We start from the raw sequence: 18,884 nt of genomic DNA on the forward strand, positions 1-18,884 counted from the left end.
ACGTCTGACATTTGTCTGTGTTTAAGGGCATTGCTGGTGATAAACTGATATATACACTGTTTAAAAAGATCGCCCAGAATGTATAGGTGTGTGTGTGTTAAGTTGCTTATTTTACATGTGTAGATATCATCAATATGGCCGAGCTTTAATGTTATAATCAGATAACCTGTGGCTACAGAGTAGAACGAACGAAACACGAGACATTCCTGATCGTAACACAGAAGACGAATGCATTGGAAGAACTATTTCTCGTCTGACAAGTTTGAATACACTTACCACTTATCCTCTGTTGGATGGACTTATCTCCCTCTATATTCATTAGATATTTACCCTGGCTGTGTTACATACGATAGCACAAAGTCGTCCATTTTATTTTTACTATTTTGACAATAACGTAAATTTTAAAATTCTTGACATTTTAGCTTATCATATAGCTTATCATATAACAATTCAAGATAGGTAGTGGAAATGGCAACTTATTATGTTAGAAATCCAAGATAACATCAGTATTCATATTTAACTTATCATTTTGAAAATATTTGAAGTCTAATGACCGACAAAATTCAACTTTTATATCTAAATTAAAAACATATATCATGTTCATTCTTCAAACTGAATATAACAGATTGAAAATGAACGTATCTTTATCGTAGGAAAAAATCGCGTGACACTACCCAACATGGACAGGTAAAAATTCAGTGCTGGTGATTTTGGTGTTTTTTGAGGTGTTTCCGCTTTGCGAATTATAAATCGTAAACTGACCCAAACCTGTTATACTCGTATAATTTGCCCCCAGAATATAGTAAGTCCTTAAATAAACTAAATAAGATATCTGATAAACTTTATAAGATATCTCATATATAAAACAAGATATTTCATAAAGTTCATTAGATATCTTATAAATGTATAGCCTATGAGATATCTGATAAACTTTGAAGATATCTTATAAAAGTTATAAGCGATCTTATAAAATTTATGAAACATATTATAAAATTCATTTATCAGATATCTTATGAAATATATAAGATATCTTATGAAATATATAAGATATCTTATAAAGTCTATGAGATATTTTATAAAACATATAAAATATAATGTATAAGATATCTTATTATAAAATATATCTCATATCTTTTATAAGACATATATCTTATATATAAAGGATATAAGATATCTCATAAACTTTAGAAGATATCTTATAAGATATCCTATAAAATTTGAGATATCTTTAAAGAGGAATAAATGTAAGAACGGCGTGTTATACATCATACAGCGTTACATTTTAAAAGGCATTATGCGTACGAGTTAATAGAAAAAACTATAAAAAGCCAACAAAAATGGCGGATCCTGGCGACATTTTCGGTAGTGGAGCAGAAAGTGATGAAGGTTTGGCATTCCGAGGAATATGATTTAAAACACAGAGTCATATTTGAGAACAAATATTGAGTTTCAAATTTAATTGTCTTTTAAACACAAGTTCCTAAAGCATGATTTAAATGTCAAGTTATTGTGTTGCATGGGCAGAGGAAATTCGAACTTAAGTATCACATTGTTGATAGAAGTAAGAATACGTAACATGAAAGTTGACGATTTGAATATTCAATTAGCTTTAGGTATGGAGTTATGTTTTTGTAATAATCTTTGCGATTTTTAAAACTGATCTGAGCTTTAGAGGTGGTTTATCTGATTAAACCAAAAATACATAGGGGACCCTCAAACATCAAATATTGTGAACAAGCACCTGTGCAATAACAACGGAAGATTACTAATTCATACTATTTTGTTAGTATGTACATGTATTGGAGCCATCTATCAAACTCTGTCATGCGTGGTAACACTGTAGAGAGGTTTAAACAGGTTGGGAACACTTCCCCTATAGCGAGATATTCTCGCTAAAACGCGATCATCCCTCTTTAGCGAGAAATAAACATTACCATAAACAGGAGTTTTTGGCGTCTTTATTGAAAATAATGGCAAATCCCGTGCAACGCTGAATAAGTGCGACACGCACTCAACATGTTGCAAATTGTTTCTATGAAATTGACAACATAGTAATGAAATTGCATATCAAAGTTGCTGTGTAAGAGGGAAGCAGTCTGAAATCCAATACACATCGTGAATGTTTTTGTTTTGATTCGTATATTTGCAGAAGTATCAAACATTTTAGCACTTTTTCTTCTTTTTACGTGAATCACAAAAAGATGTACTCCGCGGGTGTTTTTCTCTGTTGTACGCGATATATTTATTCTCGCTAGAGAGGAATAATCGCGTTTTAGCGAGAATATCTCGCTATAGGGGAAGTGTTCCCAACCTGTTAAAGGGACTGGTTCACGATTTTTGACAAAAATATTTTTCATTTTTGATGTTAAACATTAGGAATATAACTCATTTAATGTTGACAGCCAAAATTTTGACCTTCTGAATGCAAGAATAAAAGCAATATTTTCGCCTTTAATCTATGTTATGTAAACAAAGACTCAAATCTTTTTTATGTATACAAACAAACCAGTGAAATATTAATTTTGTAATATACAGCATCTTAATTTTGCATAGTCGCAGATTTTAGATGACACATTTTACTCAAAGAATACTTGAAATGTGATAGATATAATAAACTTAGATCGATATATATTTCTTTTGAAAAATTTGTAAACAATAACATACCGCAATCTTTGTTTACAAAGCAAATAATAAACTCTCTAAAATGAGTGTGATAATGTATGACCTTAATTTTTATGTGAAATCTTTTAAACACATTAGACAGTAGATTTTGATCATTAAAAGTGAAAAACAAAAATTGGAGGAAAATCGTGAGTCAGTCCCTTAAAGGGGTACAAAATACGAGGCACTTTTTCCAAATAAGATGCAGATATTTTACAAAGATACTCTCCCTCAAATGTGCTATGTGTTCTCTCACATTTAATTCAAGGTTTTTAAACAATCAAACAAATAATCTAGTAATATTAAGTCAAAAATACAATTGGTGAGAGATGATTGTAAGTAGATAAAAATTATAAACAATTTATGGCTATTTTTATCTACAGAATAAACCAAATCGAGAAGTTTTTAAATGGCAAAATAACACAATTTAGGTAATTGATTCTACCAGTTTGGAGAATTGAGATTCAAATTTTTTGTTTGCCAATCCCTTTTGACCAGCAAAAATAGCATTTTATCTTTCAGAGTAGTGAATTTATTGAATTGTCCAACTTACAAAATCATATTTTAAAAAATGCTGTGATGTATATTTTGTGTCTAATTATAAAAAGTGTTGTTGAACCTGATACGGATTTGATTTTATAGAAAGTCGTGGATCTGGATCACCTGTTGGAGGAGGTGGAAGTCCTGATAGTCAACATTCAGGAAGTCCAGCTGGCAGTCCGGTTGGGTCAGGAAGTCCGGCTGGCAGTCCAGTTGGATCAGGAAGTCCACCTGGCAGTCCGGTTGGGTCAGGTAGTCCGGCTGGCAGTGGTTCCCCACAGAGATCCGGATCTGGGTCACCGCCTGGCAGTCCTGGATCTATAAACAGGAGTCGATCTGTAACACCAGTAGGATCTCCGGTATCAGACAGGTACATACAGTCAGGTGTTATGAAGTGAAGGGAAAAGGCATCTATAATTTGATTTTCTACATCTCCAGTTAGAGTAATTTCCTTTTACCATTTTGATTTATATGCATTATTTTCATTTGAAGAAAGCAATTTGATTAACTTTATTTATGCCATAGGTAAATGCTTTGCTCAACAGTTTGTTGTCACAGATTTATATTGGACAGTGTTCTGTCTACTAAGTTTAATGTCACATATTTCTATTGGTGCTCTCTCTGCTTAGGTTAATGTCACAGATTTCTAACAATGGTATTTTACTTTAAAAACATAAAGATGGGTATGAATGAAGGTCAAACAGCGTTTAATATAAAATTATTGTCTTTGGATTGATAAGAAATTAAGCTGTAAACTTGTACATAGAATGAATTTGTTACTCGCTTATTGTTCTTGATTATGTGTGTTTGTGATGTCACAACGACCCGTCGATGTAAACAACTCAATGAAAATAGTGTAGGCCTACCGTTTTGTTCAACGAAATATCTACTGCATTTAACGGATATGGACTAATTTTTGTTTTCTGACGAACTGCCCGATTTTGTGGTTCAACAATATCAGTTGAAACCAGTCAGGAATGATGCACGGCAAGCGAATAACGTTCTTCAACAGAGGATGATATTGAAGAAGTCAACATTACACAGGCACCTGAAATATGGCCACTACTACCCCCTTCTTTTCTGTCTTTTTTATCGGGGATAATTTCTCCTCCAAAATGCATGGATTCCTTGTCTATCCCATGCAAATTTCGATTTATGTAATCCTTTCCCACTTTTTGTAAGCTTTAGAGATTTACCTTCTACCGGTAAGAATAAAGCCGGTAGAAGGCCAATCTCTAAATTTTACAAAAAGTGGGAAAGTCAAATGATTACATAAATTGAAATTGGGATGGGTTAGACAGAGAATCCACATATTTTGGAGAAATTATCGCCGCCAAAAAAAATCAGAATGGAGAGGGGGGAGTACTGTCCATACATCATACAGATGCCTGTGGATTTCAAGACCCCATGCCATCAGATACTGAAGTTTAACTATCATTTTAAAAAGATTAGTTCTAGTTGTTTGAACTTGTGTACATTTCATTTATGAAATAGTTTAAAATCTGTAATGGCAATCCCATTTTCCTTTTTATAAGATAATTGATCGATTGAGATTGAATATTGTTTTACGCCCCTCTCGAGAATATTTCACTCGTATGGAGAAGGGTATGGTGAAGGGCTGCAAAATTTAGGCCTATGCTCGGCGCTTATGGCCATTGAGCAGGGAGGGATCTTTATTGTGCCACACCTGCTTTGACACGGGACCTCGTTTTTTTGCGGTCTCATCAGAAGAACCGCCTCTTTCGACAAGCAAAGGGGTACTGCTCAAGGACCTATTCTAACCCGGATCCCCACAGGATACGAATAACCACAATATTGAAATAGCGCTAAAATATTCTTGTAAGTGTAGAGTGCCCTAAATGTGGTAAATTTATCATGGATGTCATCTGTTGTACTTGCGCACGGTTCTTCATAATTAGCTAGTGTTTCCTCATGTGTCCCAATTTAAGTATAAAATTCACAAATCGTTGTTTTAATGGGAGAGGGGGTGCTTCTATATTTTTCAATCGTAAAAAATTGCTTGCGTTTATAATTCTATAGCAGGTACAGTATTTACTTTCTCACTTTACATCCCCGCTGTTAAAATATTATTTTAATGGAAAAAAAAATTAATTTTTTTAATAAGCATGTTTAGTAATATCAGTACTGATATAGTTTATGGAATATAAATTATAATTTCTGAATGATACTTCATGATTTTCTTTTTGAATTTCAGAATTAAAGGTTTATTTACATTTTTAATTCAAGTGAATTTTACAATTGATAATAAGAAATTAAAAATTGCACACTTTTGGGATACTCGTGTAGGTACATGTATATTACACGTATAGGCCTAATAAACATGAAACTATACGAATACTGTTGACTGATAGAGTTTGTAATGTAGATAAGATATGAAAATAGAATATAATTTTGAGTAGATTTAGTCAACGTTCACATTCATTGATGAATTTTTTTTTTGTGTGATTACAATGATATATCCAACCTTTTTGTAATTTAGTAATACATACCAGTGTCTTCGCTTTAACTAAGCGGTTGACTTTAATTTATATTTTGATTTGTCTCAGTCTTTGGAAAATGTAAAATTATTGGTACAGCGTCTGATTTGAAATTGATCTATTTGTGTCCACATTGTTTGGCTACCGACGGATGTGCTGAAGTGCAATGTTCATGGCAACACTGAATCCATTGCGTCAGAGATTTTGTATACCCATATATTTTTTTCTTCTAAATCTGGTATCCCTTGGGAAGAGGTATATATGCACCCTCTTCTACAACCTAACACATGTACTACAATTAAATGCAGCACACTTTGGGATTTTTCAAAGCTATGCAGTTTTAAAATACTTCGTTATACCATGTAATAAGGGCTAGTTGTTTACATCACAGTGGGTCTTTTTGACGTCATCAGCAAGGGAGATCAGCCGCGATCATCAAAAATAATTTTCGTGATCGAGTACATTTGATCAGCTGTTATGACGTTATAATGCATTGAATAGAAAAATTAAAAACGAATTATTGTATAATAAACCTTGATTAATGAATTTCCATACATAACTCAATTTCTTCAGATATCGTTTCATATGACCGTTAAGTGTCACAGATTTTTATTGGTGCTTTGCCTACTTATAGGGGTGATCATGGACTTGTCATAAACATTTCCAACCATTATATTAATACTACAAGCCTTAAATTTTTTGTGACAAATTAATTTATTCTTTATGCGTGTAAACTTGAGTAGTCAGATTTGGATTGAAATATTGTACATACAAGGAAATATTTGCTCCCATTTTATTTTTATCTCTTGTATTGTTGTCACTGAATGAATTTAAGATTGAGTAAATTCATATTATTTAGTTATCTTTCTCAAAAGTCAATTGTCTGGGTGAATCTAAAAGGGGGCAAAACCATTTGCAAGCATAGATGTGGATAAAAAAGAACAAACCTTAAGAAGAAAAATAACTTTGTATACAATATTCAGGGTTCCAACTTCGACTGAATACCTTAGGGGCCAAGTGGGCCCCTGAATAAGAAATCCTGTTAGCCCACATGAAATTTTAGTAGCCCACACATATCATGAAATTGAATAACATGGGTTTTTTTTTTACAAGAAAAAAGAAACATCAGGTCACATTGCAATACGCCGGTTTCGAGATACACCCGAGTTATTTCCCTTTGGAGAACTCTCGTATATAGTAAGGCGCAAAACAATTTGTTTACACGCGGGAGTGGGACTAACATTCATCACTGCGTAAGTGAATGTGCTCAGTAAGTTTCTCATTCGCTGTTTGATCACCCGAATTCGACTGATACACAAACTAAGTAAGTTATAAGTATTTAGGGAGTAATTAAATACATAGAATTCTTATCATTTCACGTTATTTCGTTGGTCACAAGTACAATATCTAAGATATTACTTGCAGATATGATATTATTTTTGTTTCCACTTTAATAAAACATTTCTTTTGATAGTATTTTGTATTCCCCACATTTACATATTAAAAGAGAAGCCACTTTTAATACATTTCATCGTCTTCCTCGCTTACTGTAGGTCCACTCTGTCCCACTTAGTCCTTCAAAGTTCCACTAAATGCATCTCCTACACAGAAGTGTTCGTATCTCGAAACTGGCGTATTCATTTAAAATATCAATATTTAAATTCCGTTTCCTTCTCCGTAATTCTTTCAAATACCTCTCTCATTTCCACTCTCATTTCGTCAACCTAGCAAAAATATCAGAGTTCATGGACTTTATGATCTTCGCGACGTCTGACTTTAACACACATTTCTTCAGACTTTTTATGTTATTTCAAAATTTCTCAGCTTTACGATGTTGTCAAATTTATAACTTGGGCAAGCTGTCACAATGATTGGACCTTTCGTGTCATGTTTTATACACACGACACGTCATCCCCTTTTCGCCGTCATCGAGCCATATTCTCCCCTTCTTTCCACTTTGGTTAAAAGCAGACGCTTTCTTTTCGTTTGAAGTAACCCTTGCGTTGTTCAACTTCTGGTTTAAATACATTTTGGAAGGTTTGATACCCCAGGAATGTCTCACCAAGTGGCAAAACCTCAACCGGAAATTTAAATTCAATTATAATAGGACTTGGATCAGTCGGAAAGAAAAATGTTGATCGGACAATTACGGTCGCCAAGTGGGCGATGAGAACGGAAATTTTGGGTGCCCACAAGCAAAGTTTAGTCGCCAATGCGAGTGGGCGAGCGGTAATTTGGAACTCTAAGTATTCCTGAAACCCTACCCTCTATATTTAGATATTGATATTTGAAACTTTACTGCAAATATAAGAAACAGCTGTACAAATGTATATACTGTTACATGTATTTAAATATAGGTCAGGTTCTCCAGCTCAGTCAGGAAGTCCAAGGAGTGCATCAGGAAGCCCTGCAAGAAGTGGGTCGGGATCCCCTGCTAAAAGTGGATCTGGATCACCAGCCAGAAGTGGATCAGGAAGTCCAACCAGAAGCAGATCAGGAAGTCCTAGGAGTAGATCAGGTTCTCCAGCCAGAAGTGGCTCAGGTTCACCGGCCAGAAGTAGGTCAGGTTCACCGGCCAGAAGTGGCTCAGGTTCACCGGCCAGAAGTGGCTCAGGTTCACCGGCCAGAAGTAGGTCAGGTTCACCAGCCAGAAGTAGATCAGGCAGTCCCAGAAGTAGGTCTGGAACACCGACAAGGAGCAAATCAGGAAGTCCAGTCAGATCCAGGAGCCGGTCACGTAGCAGAAGCCCAGGTAAGTGTGGACGTATTGATAGAATTGATGTCACATTTCCAGGTAAGTGTGGACGTATTGATAGAATTGATGTCACATTTCCAGGTAAGTGTGGACGTATTGATAGAATTGATGTCACATTTCCAGGTAAGTGTGGACGTATTGATAGAATTGATGTCACATTTCCAGGTAAGTGTGGACGTATTGATAGAATTGATGTCACATTTCCAGGTAAGTGTGGACGTATTGATAGAATTGATGTCACATTTCCAGGTAAGTGTGGACGTATTGATAGAATTGATGTCACATTTCCAGGTAAGTGTGGACGTATTGATAGAATTGATGTCACATTTCCAGGTAAGTGTGGACGTATTGATAGAATTGATGTCACATTTCCAGGTAAGTGTGGACGTATTGATAGAATTGATGTCACATTTCCAGGTAAGTGTGGACGTATTGATAGAATTGATGTCACATTTCCTTACTGTTGGAGAACCTATATTATCTGTATTCATGATTTCATGAGATTATGATCCACACCAAACTACAAGTATAACAGTGCGCTATAGTCCAAAACTCATAACTGTAACAAAGTCATTGTGTACAACTTACGATTGCTATGGATTTTAAGTACACTATAGATAAAGTACACGTACAGAATGTTGAGTCTGAAACTATCACAGTTTACAAGGAATCTGCAGAAAGATGGTGATGTTTAGATTCCTTCATTTGATAACAGGTCAGGGATCAGGAAGTGACAATGAGTCGGATATTGGAAGAAAGAAGAAAAAGAAGGTGGTGGGGTCAGGGTCAGATTCTGAAGACAATGTAGATGGTAAATTTCCATCACTAAAATTTGTTTTAATCAAACACCTGAAATAGTTAATGTGTACACAGGCAAATGTGACTCAAGTGAATTTCACATGAATATTTTAACATGAAAAGTGATTCATGTGAAATTCATATGGATATTTTAACGTGAATTTCACAGTGAAAGGTGCACGTAAATTTGACTTGAACAGCAATTCACATGAAATTCACATGAGGCACATTCGTCTGTGTATATGATTGAAACTGCATGTAGATTTATGTATTGATTAATTTTTAAATGAAACCCTTAAGTATATTTTTCCGTGAAATCATTTACTTCAATATACATTAAAAATCATTACTACATATATGTACTTGTAATTGAAAGCATGAATAATTGTGAGAATACTTTTATTTCCTTTTGTTAAGCAGTACTTTGTTAATTCACTGTTTAGGTTTGATTTGTGAAAATCATCACAAATTGCTATTTTCTAAAGGACCTCATTTTATGCAGATATGGATTAGTGATAAATAAATCTTACAGATTAACTCAATATTAGAAAAGGAATAGTTTTTCATCGAATAATTATAGTCAGTGCATGTTATATCCTGTTTGTTTCATTACAGCCACAGTTGGTGAACTGTTTGGAGATGCTGATGACATCAGCTCGGATGAAGAGGTCAAGGCGAAAAGATCAGATGCTGAAGAGGAGGAAGGGGGCGGGTCTGATCGTGAAAGACGGGTACTGCATACAAACTGCTAGATCTTACAAATTTTGGAAATCAGTTTGATCTTAATCTCTGACTTTTTTTAGCTGTAGGGAGTAAGCATTTTCAAAAATCTCCCATTGAATTATTTGAAAATTGCATCATCTTTTTATGTTTTTCTGACAATTTTCCCAGCAGACTCCTGTTATAGGTGATGAGGACGAGGAGCCGGTGGAAGAGGAGATCCCGGAGACGAGGATTGAGGTAGAAATACCTCGCATCATGACGAATCTCGGGAAGACACTGCACTACGTCAAACTGCCAAATTTCCTAAGTGTTGAAACAAGGTAAGGGCAATAACTCTGATCAGGCAACTTAAAAAAATTTTGAGTTACTTCTCTTTGTGTATTATATTTATTGGACATTGGATTCCAAGTTGACACAAGTAATAAAAAAATGAGACACCACATGATCAATTTCAAGAGAAGGTACTTTTATTTTCAGGCCGTATGATAACCAGAGCTATGAAGATGAAATAGATGAAGATGAGGTTTTAGATGAAGAAGGAAGAGCTCGTCTGAAATTAAAGGTCAAATTCAAATTGTATTATGATAGATTTTGAAATAATCAATATTAAAAGCTTATTGTATTGTACAATGTTAAATGGGTACCGTTATGAGGTGGAGCAAACTTAGTCGAAACTGAGTTGTGATACCTGAGCAGATAAATATTTTTTTATGCTTAAGTGAATGGAAATTGTAGAACCATGTTTGGACGAATAAAAGAGAGGTTGTCCATATTTTATAGTCTCGGGAGCTTTACTTCTGTAGTTAATTAAATGAGTGCTTGAACACATGCAGTCTTCCATCATTATAATGGTAATTTTTTCATGGACAGGTAGAGAACACAATTCGCTGGAGGAAAAAAATAAATGAAGATGGCACTGAGGCGATGGACGAGTTTGGGATCCCCATTAGGGAGAGCAATGCTCGGACAGTTCGCTGGTCCGATGGCAGGTCAGAATCAGCCCTTTATTCTATTCTTCTTCCTTGAAGCACAGGTGGCTTGTGAAAACTCGGAATTTAATGAAACCACAATAATACTAATAGAGGGTTTGAGTTTTGGAGAATCTGTAAATCACCAGTTTAATTTATTGGCTTTAAGTTTTACGCTAACCAGGTATAGCTCTGTTTATATCGCGTGAGGGGGATAAAATCATCATTTCCTCTTCCCACAAAGTAATAATCTTAAAAGTTTATTTCATCTTAAATATGAATTAATGAAAAAAGAAACCCGTTTTCATTTTTGTTTGTATTTTGCAGCAAAATTAGTTTGGCATCTTTTAATGATCATCAAACAATGGAAATTTGATTAGGTTAATTGATAATTGCAGCTGATTATTTATCAGAGCAATTAATTCCCTGGTTGAGATCTCGCAGGACTAGATTTTACAGTAACAGTAACCAACAGCTGGTGTAAACACTTATCAGTTTTAGTTACATCGTATTGAGAATAAATTCTAAAGGATTTTATATAACAGGGCTTAAATTGTTCTGTAAAAGGTGAAGAGATCTGGAGTTTGAGAATAAATTTGCTTATTTATATGGAGAAAAGGTTGGGACTGGGTGATTACTTTGAGAGATTGAAGTTCTAGCCATTGAGAGTCACCTGTAAATTAGAATTACTGGGAGTAGAAATTAGTATTACAGCTAAACATTTGCCAGAAATGTTGGGAACTTGGGACTTTTAAAAAAGAATTAGTTTCAAAGCTTATACTGTATAGCGCATTTTTTCCAAGGGGTGGTAAATTTGGCGTAATTTAGTGGTAAGATAGCTTTCTGCCAAAATTTCACTCGCCAAATATGCACCCATGTGTTTTCAGTATTTGCAAGAGAGATAACTCTTCCTTGTCTGCCAAAATTTATTCCGCTAAAATTATTAGCATACCTTTGAGTCAGCAAATCGCCAAATTTTAGACCCGCAGTGAAAAACCGCTATATGGTACCTTGTTCCAGACTAGACTTATACTGATGGAAGTTAAATGAAAATTCCTTTGATCAGAATGTCATGTAATGATAACACATATATCACTCCGAGATCATTACATATACATTTTGTACCTTCACCAATGAGATTTCTGTTTTCTGTCGTGTTTGTACGTGTGTTTGTATGTGTGCGTGGACAGGACTTTCAGTCTAATTTTCACAAAAGTTGGATGTGATGACAAGAGCTATGTAAAGTTTGGGAGCGACATGAGGACATGATTTGTTATTAAAGATGTTCAGTATTCTGCTCTGTATGTCCATAAGTTATAGAGATTTTCATCAAATTGCAAAAAAGATTGTAATTTGGAGCCCTTGGCAGAGTTGTGCAATCTTTGATGTCCTTCTTGTTTGTTTTCAGTATGTCTCTACACCTTGGGGATGAAATCTTTGATGTCCTTGTTTTTGTTTTTCAGTATGTCCCTCCACCTTGGGGATGAAATCTTTGATGTCCACACTATGCCAATTCAAGGAGACTTCAACCACTTGTTTGTTAGGCAAGGAACCGGTTTACAGGGACAAAACATTTTCAAAACCAAATTGGCATTCAGGTAATCACCACTCTGCAGTTTCCATATTAATTATAAAGCTTTAGAGATAGCACATAAATGTGTGGAGTTCTTGTTGAATGATTTCTGTATCACTTTTAAATATGTCAAGTGGGATATTATCAAATGTTATTACTGGAAAGTAAAATATTATGTATGTAATTTTTGTTTCTTTCATATACCGGTATATAAAAACATTGATTATATCCAAAGAAATTCATAATTGATTGGATTAACAACTGACAATTTTCATATTATTGAAAAAGGTACATTTTATACTTTTTATTAAATGATACATGTGTATGTTGATGTGTAGTGAATTATTAATTTGTCTTTTTTAGGCCACATTCCACAGAATCCTTCACACACAGAAAAATGACCTTGTCATTAGCAGATAGATCTACTAAAGCACAGAAAGTCAAAGTCCTTCCAATTTCAGGTCGTGACCCTGATGCACACAGAAGTGAAATGATCAAGGTACAGTCAATAAAGACTTCATTTTTTATGAACAATTTTCGTTTTCATCACCTGCTTTCTTCTTTCCACCGTACAGTTTGTTTAAAAAATGAATTTCATTTTTGCAATCTACATAAAGGTATGAACTGTGATGCTTTTCGCCTGCATACTTCATGAAGCGTGTTAGCAGTGCATGATAAGTATGTCAGTGTTAAGTATTGCTGCTCATATTCTCATATTCTATTTTCATTTCTGTCGGAGGACTCGTTAGCTCTTTAAATAGTCGTACTATATTTATCAAGATTCATACGCACATTGTTCACATTCATGAGGAAATGGCTATCATATCAATCAGTAAAGATATCAAAGGCAATTGGAAATGTAAATACATGTATATGTGGATGAGACTATTTTAGTAGGCATTATCAGGATGAGTGACCTCCCTTGATATTGGTGTTTTCAGGTGGAATTTTCTGTAATTAGATGAAGAAGAAAAAGAGTTTAGATGTATTTGCTTTTGTAGAAAGAAGAAGAAAAACTGCGAGCCTCCATTCGACGAGAGAGCACACGACGGCGGATGAAGGAGAGAAGTCAGCATCGTGGCCTGAATGCCCGATATCTAGAGGAATTAGAAGATGACGATGAGGGAGGCGTGTCACTTAATGATCTCAAGAAGGAGTATAAACAGAAACGGGGTAAATGTCAAAATATTATAAACAGAAATGGGGAATATTATAATAAAAAATGGGGCAAGTGTCAAAATATTATAAACAAAAATGGGGAATATTATATTAAAAAATTAGGCAAGTGTCAAAATATTATAAATAGAAACAGGGAGAGTGTCAAAATATTATAATCAGAGACAGGGCAAGTATCAAAATATCTTAAACAGAAACAGGGAGAGTGTCAAAACATCATAAACAGAAACGGGGTAAGTGTCAAAATATTATGAATAGAAACGAGGAGAGTGTCAAAATCCTGTTGTTTCTTTTTATTTTCATTTGATTGTTTCTTTTTGTTTTTATATTTTCATTTGATCATCCCCCCCCCCTCCCCCCCCCCCCAGTTGATTGGTCCTTTTATTCAGCTGAGAGTTTCATTTTTTTTTTTTTTTTATATACAGCTGATCGTTTCCAGACAATATACTCCTCAGACAGCGATGATTCATATTCTGATGGTGAAAAGTCGGGCCGACTGATGAAAGCAAAGAAAGGTGGAAGTGATGAGGTGAGAATTATGCTGCACGGAATTCACTTAGTATTTACAGTAAAACATGGTTACTGTGAACACACTTATAATGAATTCATGTTTACAGTAAAATACGGTTACAGTGAACACACTTAGAATGAATTCATGTTTACAGTAAAATACAGTTACAGTTAACTCACTTATGATGAACTCACGCTTACAGTAAAACATGGTTACTGCAAACACGCTTATAATGAATTTCCACTTACAGTATATCATGGTTACTGCAAACACGCTTATAATGAATTCACACTTACAATAAAACACAGTTACAGTGAACACACTTATAATGAACTTGTGCTTATTGCAAAAAACACAGTTACTGTGCACACGCTTATAATGAACTCACGCTTACAGTAAAATGGTTACTGCGAACATGTTTATAATGAATTCACGCTTACAGTAAAACACAGTTACAGCAAACATATTTACAATGAATTCATGTTTACATTAAAATACAGTTACAGGGAACACACTTAAAAGTGATTTTTATTTTATTTAGTTTTAAAACATATTATGAACTTTTTGGATCTAACAAATAACATTTATAATGATTCAAAATTGTTCGTCAAAATTAGGGCTGTCATGGTTCCAAAATTTTCCGGTAGAGTTGGTTCAGGATTTTTTAATTCAAGTAATTTTAGTTCAGGTATTTCGGTTGGGGTCTATATAGCTATTTTAGAAATGTAACATACAAGCTAAAATTAAAAACCTTTATTGAATTTTGTTAATACAATAATATACTTGCCGACGTGGACTCTGGTTTAGACTTGACATCCATGGAACTAAAACAGCATTGTCACTTCTACTCATTTCCATTCCATGCTTTCGATATAAATGTATCGTCGTTGATGATGTTGATTCTCTGGTGTATTTTAAATTTGTCTGATATATCTTACATACTGTCATTGTTTTGTCCACAATGCTATCATTTAACAGTTGATCAAAATACAGCCACATTTGAGGATTTTGACGCCATTTTGTTTAAGCACATTTCTAATAATGATTCTATATCAAAAACCAAATCCGAACCAAAATATGGAAAAATGAAACTGAACCCGAACTAAATAACATGACCCACGGTTTTTAGGTCACCTGAGTAAACTCAGGTGACCTATTGCTATCAGTTGTCGTTGTCCGTCGTGCTTTAAAGGGACTGGTTCACGATTTTTGAAGAAAATATTTTTTTATTTTTTTGTGCTAGATATTAAAAGTATAACTCATTTAATGTTGACAACCAACATTTTGACCTTCTGAATGCAAGGATAAAAACTATATTTTAGCCTTAAATATGTGTTATGTAAACAAAGACTCGAGTCTTTTTATGTAAACAAACAAAGAAGTGAAATATTAATTTTGTAATATAAAGCATCATAATTTTGCATAGTCGCACATATTAACTTTTATAACACATTTTACCCGAAGAATGCTTGAAATGTGAAAGTTATAATAAACTAAGATCGATATCCATTTTTTTTGAAAATTTCGTAAACAATAACATACCGCAATCTTTGTTTACAAAACAAATAATGAACTCTCTAAAATGGGCTTCTGTGATAAATGTATAACCTTAATTTTTATGTGAAATTTTTTAAACATATTAGACAGTAGATTTTGATCATTAAAAGTGAAAAATAAAATTTTGGGGAAAATCGTGAATCAGTCCCTTTAACAATTGAACATTTTTAACTTCTTCTTGATAACTACTAGTCCAATTCTTTTCAAATTTAGTATGAAGCATCTTTTGGACAAGGGGGACATAAATTGTAAATTTCAGGTCTCCAGCACCCCTGGGGCCGTAGGGGCGGGGCAAAAACTGCCCAGAATTGACCAATTTTCAAAAATCTTCTTCTCAAGAACCACACACGTGTAAGAAAAACTAAATGCATGGTGATGGAGAGCAGGAAGACTTATACCAAAATTTTAAATTTCATAATTCCTGGGGTAGGAGTTCTAACCTCAGGGTGGGACCAAACTTGGTATATAGTATTTATGTGTAAAACACTTAAATAACATTTTCTTTAGTGCTGTTGATACTATATTGAAACTGAATAGATATTTAGAAAGGGCAGGTAGTCCTTTACCAAAATTGTAAATTTGATGATCCCAGGGGTAAGGGTTTTTGTATCAGGGTGGGGCCAAAGTGGTCTGTTATTAAATGTGTGAACAATAGACATTTTTAGCCGAGTTGCAACGAAGTTGAACTCGGCTATTGGTTTGGTGATGTGGGCGGTTGGGCGTCAACAATTGGTTTCCGGATGATAACTCGAAAAGTTTACAATCTAATCAAATGAAACTTTGATATATTGTTGGGTACCAGGTAAGGAAGACCCCTATTGATTTTGGAGAAAAATTTTCAAAGGTCAAGGTCACAGTGACCGAAAATAGAATGAAAATTTCAGAAAAATTTGGTTTTCCGGATGATAACTCAGAAAGTTTAAATCTGAATCAAATGAAACTTTGATATATTGTTGGGTATTAGGTAAGGAAGACCCCTATTGATTTTGGAGAAAAAAGGTCAAAGGTCAAGGTCACAGTGACCGAATATAGAATGAAAATTTCAGAAAAATTTGGTTTCCGGATGATAACTTGAAAATTTTTAATTTGAATCAAATGTAACTTGGTTATATTTTGGATACCAGCAAAGCAAGGCCCCTATTGATTTTGGAGAAAAAAGGTCAAGGTCACAGTGACCAAAAATAGATTGAAAACTTCAGACAAATATGGTTTCTGGACAGTAACTTGAAAAGTTTAAAACTGAAATTAGTTCTTCACAATTATAAATATGCCACATCATTCCTAACTTTACAATGTATCCCCAACTCGTCTTATGCACCCCTGGGTGCATATATTGATTTTTAACTTCTTCTTGATAACTATCATTCCAATTCTTTTCATATTTAGTATGAATCATCTTTGGAACAAGGAAGACATAAATTGTAAATTTCAGGATTCCTGCACCCCTGGGGCCTTATGGGCGGGGCAAAATCTGCCTAAAATTGACCAATTTTAAAAAATCTTCCTCTCAAGAACCACACACATGTAAGAAAAACTAAATGCATGGTGATGGAGAACAGGAAGGCCTCTACCAAATTTGTTCGTGATCCCTGGGGTAGGGGTTCTGACCCCAGGGCGGGGCCAAACTTGTTATATAGTGTTTATGTGTAAAACTCTTAAATAAGATCTTCTTTAGTGCTATTGATACTAAATTGAAACTAAATGGATAGAGCAGGTAGTCCTTTACCAAAATTGTAAATTTGATGATCCCCAGAGTAAGGGTTCTGACCCCAGGGTGGGGCCAAACTTAGTATATAGTATTTATGTGTAAGTTTGCTGATACTGTATAAAATCTAAATGCATACTTAAGAATAGCAGAAAAGGATGCACAAAAAGTGGTGAATTTGAATCAAAAACCCAGGGTTATGACTTTAGGATGAGTCCAAATTAGTCATATCTTTTGATGTTTTAATGTTAATACACCTATTATTTAAAGCCTTTCATCAGTGTATGCACTTTTTAGGGCAGTGAAGTTTTAAGAACACATCTTGTTTTATACTGTTGCTGAACATTAGAATTTAGCTTAGATATTCAGAACAGGAAATTTTTTCTAGATTTCATAGCCCATGGAAGTAGTGATACTTTTTCACTAGTACTCATGGAAGTAGTGCTACTTATTTTTTCACTAGTATTCAGGTGACCAATAAGGACTGTGGGCCTCTTGTTGGTTATTTCAGGTACCCATTGCAGCCCTTATCAAAATTCATGCAATCTTCAAAAATCTTCTTTACTCCTGGACATCAAGAAGTTAGAATGTTTACATGATTATGATAAGAAATGAGCCCTCTACCAAAATTGTGAATTTCATGACCCATAGGTTTAGGGTTCAGGCTCCAAGGTGAAGTTAAGTTGGTCATTTATTGAAAATGGATTTTATCTTAGTTAGAAAAACTTCTTAACTTCTGGACATCAAGGAGACAACATGTTTTCATGATTACAATGAGCATTGAGTCGACTACTCAAATTGTAAAATTTATGACTCCTGAATTCATTTTCTATTATGATTACATGAGCAAGCAAGCATGGAGTTTTTTACTGAATATTCACACAGTAGGAGGTTTTGGCCCGATGGTAAATAACCTAATGATGTGTTAAAAATGTTTGTGTATTATTGATTTTTAAAATTTCATGCACAGGATTGAGCGAGCGAGCAAGTCATGAGGTTTGGAAAATGTTATTCATGTTACTCAGGTGACCGTTAAGACCCTTGTCCCTCTTGTTATTGACCAAATTCTAATCAAACTTCAATCATTTATTTATGAAGGTAGTTTAGTACTCCGGACATGCTTTTGACAATATTTTTAGTACACTGCACAATGCACAACCTATCATGACAGATTACACATCTCATCATGACAGGGTACACGACCCATCATGACAAAGTACACGTCTCATCATGATGGATTACATGACTCATCGTGACAGGGTACACAACTCATCATGACAAAGTACATGTCTCATCATGACAGATTACACGACTCATCATGACAAAGTACATGTCTCATCATGAGAGATTACATGACTCATCATGACAATTACACAACTCATCATAACAATTACACGATTTATCATGACACAACTCATC

General features: G+C 34.4%; 1 protein-coding gene across 1 annotated transcript in view; it reads left to right on the forward strand.

Moving 5' to 3' along the window:
* The first annotated feature begins 1,317 nt into the window (after positions 1-1,317).
* Positions 1,318-18,884, forward strand: part of LOC125678904 (RNA polymerase-associated protein LEO1-like) — a 21,847-nt gene continuing 4,280 nt past the window's right edge. Inside the window, 12 exon segments of the mRNA XM_048917696.2 lie at positions 1,318-1,386; positions 3,304-3,571; positions 8,057-8,451; positions 9,170-9,265; positions 9,868-9,983; positions 10,147-10,295; positions 10,453-10,537; positions 10,846-10,964; positions 12,407-12,541; positions 12,880-13,015; positions 13,518-13,689; positions 14,118-14,221. Coding sequence (XP_048773653.2) covers positions 1,338-1,386; positions 3,304-3,571; positions 8,057-8,451; positions 9,170-9,265; positions 9,868-9,983; positions 10,147-10,295; positions 10,453-10,537; positions 10,846-10,964; positions 12,407-12,541; positions 12,880-13,015; positions 13,518-13,689; positions 14,118-14,221 — 1,824 coding nt within the window. The 5' untranslated portion in view covers positions 1,318-1,337.

This window comes from Ostrea edulis, chromosome 2 (assembly GCF_947568905.1).
Source record: "Ostrea edulis chromosome 2, xbOstEdul1.1, whole genome shotgun sequence".
NCBI classification, from domain to species: domain Eukaryota; kingdom Metazoa; phylum Mollusca; class Bivalvia; order Ostreida; family Ostreidae; genus Ostrea; species Ostrea edulis.